Genomic DNA, 7,500 nt, shown 5'->3' with positions numbered 1-7,500 from the left:
ACTATCCAAGCACAGGGATTCGGAACCTCCAAAGGGAACCTCCACTTTGGGCACCTGGAAAGAAACCGGCCTCCCCGGAGCCCCACGCGCTGCTGCAGCCGACACTCAGCCCGGACACGAGGCGGGATCTGCTCCGGAGTGGCTCTGGCTCCCGGTTTTCTCCTTGTGGAGCTGAGTGCTTTCCTCACCCTCAAATTGCTGGGATTTTTTTAATGACATTATTTTTACCTTACCGCAAGAAAAGGCCGCTCCCAAGAGCCAGCTGAGTGCATCAAACCATTAGCAAATCCCTCTTCTAAAGCAAGTAAATACATCAAGACTCTAGCTTTTGCTTACACCATTTCCATCCCTCATTAGCAGATATCAAATAACCATCTACATAGCAAATGACGTGGCTTAGAAACTGTCTATAAGATGCCCAGTACCATTTGCACACTTGTTTAGAGGAGAAGATGCAGCGAGCACTTATAGCCGTCCTCACCCTTTCTCTTGGGACAGGTAAGTGCAAGAGCATTTTAAAAAGTTTAACAAATTCTCATCTTGCCTGTGTGAAATGGGATTTTTCCTGTGCTAATGATGGTTCTCATACCCACCGCTCCGCATCATCTCTCTGTTGCTACCTATCCTTCCATGGGATAATCCTTTCCTGATGGGACGCGTTTTATTCTAGCAGGGGCAGATCCCAGGTACGTCTGCACCTACCACGATGTTATCAAGCACCTGAACATTTCCTCTTCCGACAAGCTGATTCCACATGTGCTGCCCAAGAGTAACTGGATGGAGCCCCTGGAAGTGAAGATGGATTTTATGCTCATAGCCATTCTCTCCGTGGTAAGGAAGCAAAAGCTGCTGCCGAGGTGTGATACGAGGAAGCTCGATGCAGTTTGGAGTTAGGCTGGATTTCTCCTATGGGGTCTGTGGGTACAGGAATCAGCCCCTGCCCTTTCCTCACCAGCCTTGTGCTGTGCGAGACATTTGGGAGGGTCTGGAATACTCCCCCCACCTGCTTCTGGGGAAAAAGCTTGGAAAAGAGCAGCCCGATTTATCCTGGGCTGTGGGAGCAAGCGGACCGAGTTCCTCAGCTCTTGGAAACAGCCACGAAACAAACCTTAACCGAGCAATTCAGGCAGGATTCAGTGTTTACCTGCCTGTGCCCTGCCTAAGACCACCTTTAAAAAAAAAAAAAAAAAAAAAAAAAAAAAAAAGAAAGAAAACCTTCATTCTCGTGCTCCCTGCTCTGTCAGCACCAGGATTTGCAGCTCTCCTCCTGAGCCGTCTCTACAGTCTGTGCAGCCCCCCAAGCAGTGGCAGCTTCCGAGCTCCACACGGCACTTACTAAGGAATCCAGCCCAGTAACCTCCATTCTGTTTCTTCCATTTCTGTTTCTTCTCTTCAGGTTGAAAAGCTGCAGACCGTCACTTTCTACTTCGTGCTGGGCTTGGTGGGTGCGGGAGCGCCGGCCCCCGCGCGGCGCCGCGGCCGAGCGCGGCCTCACCGCCCGCCCCCCATCTCTCCCCCAGGAATGGACCAACGCTCTGGTGACTTGGGACCCGCGGGACTTCTGCAACATTTCCAAGGTTGTCCTGCCCCTGGATACTTACTGGTCCCCCCCGCTCTTCATTCTGGAAGAGTAGGTTTGCATCTGGTTTTAATCCCCTGGCTTAAGAGCGGTGCAGTGGATGCAGCTGTTGGGGTATTGCCGGAAACGGGACCATCCCTGATGATTAATGCAATTCCCAGGAGTTAATGCCAGCTTACGGGAACAGGGGTGGCAGTTTAGGCACAGCACTTTGGGGCTCTGTAACGCTGCACCGTGTTCAGAAATGCCACATCTGGGCAAAAGCCGGGGAAGCAGAGACCAGCAGCGCAGCAAAGCTAAATTACCATCAGTAATTTAGGTGCAGAACAGACTGGCCTGGATCTGAGCGAAGGCTGGGAGCAGCCGCCGGCTCTTTGGGAGCAGGGGGAGGACAGGGAGGCCCCGCGGTCCCTGCCTTGCTGGCTGAGGCGCCTCGGTGCTCTCGACCCCTCCAACCCCGCAGGGTGGGCGAGCAGAAGGCGAGCAAGCTGCGGTACTCGGCGATCGCGCACGACGGCGGCTTCAACACCACGCTGCCCTTCCAGGTCACCGTCAGCTGCGGCCTCAAGATCCTCAGGTTTCCCTTCGACACCCAGACGTGCAACATTAGCGTGGGTTCGTTTCTGTACCCAGGTAGGGCGCGAGCGCCACCGGCCTGGGCGCGAGGTGGCCGCGTTCGCGCGAGGAGGCGGAGAGGAGCCGAGCCCCGGCGGCCACGCGGGCTCCTCAGCGGCACCAGGCGCCCGGGGACGTCGAGGTCACGTCGAGCCACGCGGGCCGCAGAGCGGGGCCCTTTGGCCCCTCTCCTTGCAATGTCACTGGAAGCATCGGGGTGTCCTCTAGCCACGTCCCTTCACTGGAGCCCTTCTAAATTGCTCTTGATAAGGGGTGATGTGAACCCCACTGGTGGAAGGACCGTTGCCTTTCCCCACCTACGCACATGGCAGGTTGGGAGGGAAAAGGAGGAAATAACCCACGTATCTCCACTGAAACCAAATTCAACCATGACCTGCAACCTCTCTCTTTCCCTCCTCTCTGCCCCACAGTCACGGACCTGGTCATGAGGATGAAACGGACCCCGGACGAGATGAAGAAAATCAGCCAGACCTACTTCCTGACCGACGGAGAATGGAAGTTCACCAACCTGAGCATCATCGAATCTACAGAAGATGTAGAAAATGGAGAGATTTGTGTGATGACCTATATGGTACAGCAGTGCTTTCATGTGGTATTGCACACGTCTGAAAAAAAGAAACTAGTGGATCTCGTATGCCGTCTTCTAAAAAAAAAAAAAAAAAAAAAAAAAGAGAGAGGACATTACCTGCAGATTAAAACATTTGTTTTGTTTTTAAATACAAGGGTCAGGACTAAATACAAGGGTCAGGACTAAGTAACACCCGCAAAGAGCTTTGTTCATCTGAAACATCTGAATAGTTTTGCAACTGAAAGAGATTTTCTCCCTCTGACCTGCAAAGTCATCCAGGGCTGTTCCTAGCTGGCACCACGAAGGCCAAGCCTGCAAACCCAGCCAGACCCAGGCGAGCCTTTTCCTCACCCCCAGCCCAGCACATTCATTGCAGGAGGGTCCCAATTGCCTTTCCCTAAAGGACACCCGCCCCCAAGGGTCAGTGCACTACATGGTCATGCTCAACGTTCAAGTAGCTGAGAGTAGATCCTGAATTAACGATTCAAACCTTTGATTCGTGCCCAGAACATCCAGACCAAAACAGAAGGCTCTTGAGGCTTTTATCTTTTACTTCCTTGAATTTTGCCCACCTTCTTCTGCAGATTTCCATGGAGAGACGACCCATCCTGTATGTGCTGAACCTGATCCTGCCGACGTGCGCCCTGTACCTGCTGGATATGGCCGTGCTGCTCGGGCCCAGCTCTCTGGAGGAAAAAGTCAATTTCCAGATCGCCATCATCCTCGGCAGCTCCATGCTGGCCGTGATTCTCAACAACATGCTCCCCACCTCCTCCAACGAGCCGCCCGTGATAGGTACTCGCCTTTACTGAATAGATCGTAATTGATCTTAATCAGATACCAACTTTAAGGTTGGGAGATAGTGGGGCCTTTACGGCCACGTTCATGAACGTTCAAGTCATGAACAGCCAAGGTTGGCAACTTCCTGGAGACCGAAATTCCCTCCTCCACCATCAGGCACCTGAGCACAGACAGTGCTATCAATTACAAGCTGATTATGCCAATTATGAAGAGCTTGCTTTGTTTTCATATTGTTTTGCAGTGGTGTTTTTCCTGGGCACCTTCCTGCTAATGGTCATGGCTGTGCTAGATACCCTGTTCCTGTTGCATCAGCAGCACAACGCAGGCAAGGCTACGAGGCGCGTCCAGAAAGGTAAAGCAAATAATAACCCCCTTTAATAAGCAAACCTGGTAGCTCAGGGCAACCAGTGCCCTAAACATCAGTCCTGGTACTCACCCCCGATGCCCCAATATCGACATTTGCTCTCTGTAGATGTGTGCGCTGAGAGAGCAAAGACGGACACGAGCAACCAGCCCACGAGGTACCTGGAAAAGGAGCGTCCGGAACGGCTCGACCTGCCCGAGCGCCAGGAAAGAGGCCACCAGAGCTGGTGCCGCTGCGCGCCCCGGGAGCGGGACCCCGTCCTGCCGCTCCTGGAGAAAGTGCTGCTCTACGGCCACTTCGTCCTCTCCCTGCTGTTCTTCACTGTTGTTTTTATAAAGTGGAGCAGTTAGAGCCCAGCGCTCCGCCCTGCTCACTCAGTTTGCCTCTGGTTTATTGCTCCTGTTCTCTCTGCTGCACTTTTTTTCCTGCTTGCTTCATAGAGCTCCAGCTGGTGTAGTTGCCTAAATTAAGAAAAACAGGCCCTAGAACCTGCAGGGTAGGTGCTCTGTACTCTAGTTCAGTAAAACTATATATACTCTTAAAGCATGTAAAGCTAGCAAGGTTTTTGAATAAAAGAATGGAGGAATTAAAGGAAAAAACTCTCATTCTGTCTGCTAGGAATTCTTACCACCACTGTGATTACTTGTCCCATAAGATAACTGGAAAGGAAGTTAAGACAGTTCTTCTCCAATATAAACGTTTCAGCTTGGGGAAAGGTGTTGCAGCAATCCATCTATTGGAAATAAATAAATACAGCGATGCAGGCCTGCAGCATTTGCCCTATTGCTTCTGAGAGTTTCAGTGAGATCCACATCATCCAAAGTCCAGGACAGAGAACCAGAACATCAACATTAAAAGGGTAAAAACAAAAATTAAATAATAAAATGAATAAACTTCAGAATCAACACAACTCAAGATCTCTCGACTCCTTCAGTGTTTCTAACGTTTGTATGCTGTTTTTACAAATAAAGAACTCACTTTGCAGTAGGTTGCACCTAACCCACCACAAGTCCCTGCAGAACTGCTTGTAAAACCACTGACTCCCTACTGCGCTAGGTCGCTGCTAAACACAGCCCAGCCTCACCAAAGGCAGGGCAAGCCCATCCTCTGAACAACTTAATCATCTGCAGAGGCCGAGTAACCCCATTCCCTGTGCTGGGTTGTTACAGGAGTGAACAGATGGTTTATCTACATTAATGTTGTGGGACTCACATTTATTATCAAGTTAGCTGGGATTTTGATTCCTGCTATAAAAGCAAGCCCACAAAGACCAAGAAAACAAGCTTCTTGTGAATATACTATGAATATATATATTGCTCCATATATCTCAAATCCTTGCAACCCCATAACTAAGATCTAACCCATCAGCCAGGAGGGAAAATATTTTATTTAAAAGATTCTAGAATCCAGCAGTCATTAGATAAACTGCTGTAGAGAAAGGGACATCTTCACAGATCCGCAATCGGTTTGTGTGGCCAGTACGGATACTTCTCCTTGTCCAGTCTGGTTTCAGGGAAGACTTCGTGCAGGTCCTCAAACGTCATCTGCTCAAAGGGAATCATGTTCCTGAACTTCTGCAGCTAGAAGCGGGAGCGGAGACAAACACGTTACAGGCAGTTGTCAGCAAGCAAGAGCTCAACACAAGTAAGAAGAAGGTCTTTGCCCAGCTAGTTAAAGGGGATATTCACTGAGCAAAGTCCAGACTTACCTCCTGCTCGTACTGGGCAATACGAGCTTTGGAGGCCTGCACATACTCAGCACTGCTCTTTGCCTGCAGGAAAGCAGAAGCCACAGTGAAAATGCTTATGTTAAAGACAAGGAGCTGCAATCAACCTGCCACCCCCTGCCCTGTTCCTTGCCTTAATTCTGCATCTTTTTGATATATTTACATCAGAAATTAGGCAGAATCAAACACCAAATGATCAAACCTTTCCAAAGGCAGAGATTCTGCTGCTAAGCCAAAAACCAGTGCCGTGTACAAAGACTGGAGACAGGCTCTGCCTCATCCTGCCCTGCCTTCCAAAAGGGGATGCAATGACAGGAAATACCTTCCCTCTCAGCCCTTCCCGACTTCGCCAAAGACAGCCCAGCATTAGGGAACAGCTTAACCACTTACAGCTTCCTTTTCTTGGGCATCAACCTTGGCAGTTTGTGTGTCCACTGGCTCAGGAACCTTCAGTGCACTGAACTGTAATTTGAAAGAGAAATTTCCAAACAGTTTTGCTTAAGTGAAATAATCCATAGAGTCCAAAATGAAAAACATATCATATCACAGAATTCTTTGTCCTTAAGACAAGGCGCCAGGCCCATCTGAGGGCAGTGAGTCCTTCCAGCCTCACGGGAGCCAATTCTCAGGCTGCTGAGGGCACCCTGTGACTGTCAGCAAGAGCCTCGATCGCTCTTTTCAACTCCTGTTTACAGAGGAGGGTGCCCCTAGAGGCCTCGTTGGTTTTAGGCACTTCGCAGTGCGCAGAAACATGTTTGTGACCTTTTCCCATTCACCGTGTTAGACAAATACTTTAAATATTTGCTTCAGGACAGGCAGTCATCCAGTTTCCTCCCGCACCCCCATGAGCTCCCCGCTGTGCCGCAGGATCCGCCCCGAGGCTGCTCCCTCGGAGGGGCACAACGCGGAGCGGGGCGGCAAGGAGCTCGGGAAGGGGCCGGCGCCGCGCTCACCTTCTTCTGGAAGTCGTCCACCATGCCGGCCTTGGCCACGGCAGCCTTGTAATAGGCCCAGTCGATGGCCGGGGGCTTCTCGGGCAGGGCGGCCAGGCTGCGAGGAGAAAGGAGAGCGATCACCACCATAACCTTTCAGAGCCCCCTTCCCTCCGCGCCCCCGAGCCTCCACAGAGCCTAACTGAACTGCAACCCCCCCAGCCCTGAAAGGCTTCTTTAACTAAATAAAAACAAGAGGAATTCAGCCTGCAGCCCTGCTCTGCTTCCAAGCAGCAGTGACCAGAGCATCTCTCAGTAGAGCCCTACAAGGACCGAGGGGGCAGCTCTCAAAGCTCTGAATTAGAAGCATCAGGCAACGTCAGCTGCAGTCACCAGCAGCATTTAGGGCAGGCAAGCCAGGAGGCTCATTCACTTCCGCACCTCCGCGGCACACAAAGTTCCTAACAGCTTCTCCTGCCACGCCAGAGCCCTGCTGATCCCCCGGGGCTGCTTTTCCCCATTGCAGCAGGCGGAGCGAAGAGGCTGCGCCGGGGCTGCTCGGACGGCTCCGGGCGCGGGGCTGGGGCACGCGTGCACGGGCGCTCACCGGGCCGACAGGGCGTCGCTGCGGGTCTTGAGCGCGTTGAACATGGCCCGCTGGTTGGGGGGCACCCGCTCCGAGAAGGCGGCCCAGTCGATGGCCTTGAGAGCGGCTCTGCGGCCTGCCATGGCGCCGGGCTGCGGGCACGGCGGTCAGCGGGGGCGGGCCCCGGGGGGCCCCGATGACCATGAGGAGCCGCCCCGATACCCCCGGGAGCCCCTCGAGACCCCCGGGGAGCCCCTCGAGACCCCCGGGAGCCCCTCGAGACCCCCGGGGAGCCCCTCCCCGGCCCC

General features: G+C 52.5%; 2 protein-coding genes across 2 annotated transcripts in view; one reads left to right on the top strand and one right to left on the bottom strand.

Moving 5' to 3' along the window:
* Positions 1 to 5,235: 5,235 nt before the first annotated feature.
* Positions 5,236 to 7,340, bottom strand: ATP5PD (ATP synthase peripheral stalk subunit d). The gene is made up of 5 exons (XM_026046798.1): positions 7,214 to 7,340; positions 6,628 to 6,724; positions 6,065 to 6,136; positions 5,657 to 5,719; positions 5,236 to 5,528 (listed from the first exon to the last, which is right to left on the bottom strand). The coding sequence occupies exons 1-5, from the start codon at positions 7,333 to 7,335 to the stop codon at positions 5,397 to 5,399; spliced, it is 486 nt and encodes a 161-aa protein (XP_025902583.1). The 5' UTR covers positions 7,336 to 7,340; the 3' UTR covers positions 5,236 to 5,396.
* The window catches only part of KCTD2 (potassium channel tetramerization domain containing 2), a 10,166-nt gene continuing 9,999 nt past the window's right edge, over positions 7,334 to 7,500 (top strand). Inside the window, exon 1 of the mRNA XM_026046836.1 lies at positions 7,334 to 7,495. Within this exon, the coding sequence (XP_025902621.1) occupies positions 7,334 to 7,495 (162 nt within the window). The remainder of the gene's footprint in view (positions 7,496 to 7,500) is intronic.

Source organism: Nothoprocta perdicaria, unplaced genomic scaffold (assembly GCF_003342845.1).
Source record: "Nothoprocta perdicaria isolate Ctin4 unplaced genomic scaffold, notPer1 scaffold_46, whole genome shotgun sequence".
NCBI classification, from domain to species: domain Eukaryota; kingdom Metazoa; phylum Chordata; class Aves; order Tinamiformes; family Tinamidae; genus Nothoprocta; species Nothoprocta perdicaria.
Note: the sequence above shows the minus strand (reverse complement) of the source record. Positions and strands in the feature narration are given on the sequence as shown.

Bases quoted from the DNA above. Each gene is read 5' to 3' on its own strand.
- ATP5PD (XM_026046798.1), bottom strand. From the start codon at position 7,335: ATGGCAGGCCGCAGAGCCGCTCTCAAGGCCATCGACTGGGCCGCCTTC. The intron at 6,137-6,627 runs GTGAGCGCGGCG...TTCAAATTACAG, and splicing joins TGGACGACTTCCAGAAGAAG to TTCAGTGCACTGAAGGTTCC. The intron at 5,720-6,064 runs GTAAGTGGTTAA...GCTTTCCTGCAG, and splicing joins ATGCCCAAGAAAAGGAAGCT to GCAAAGAGCAGTGCTGAGTA.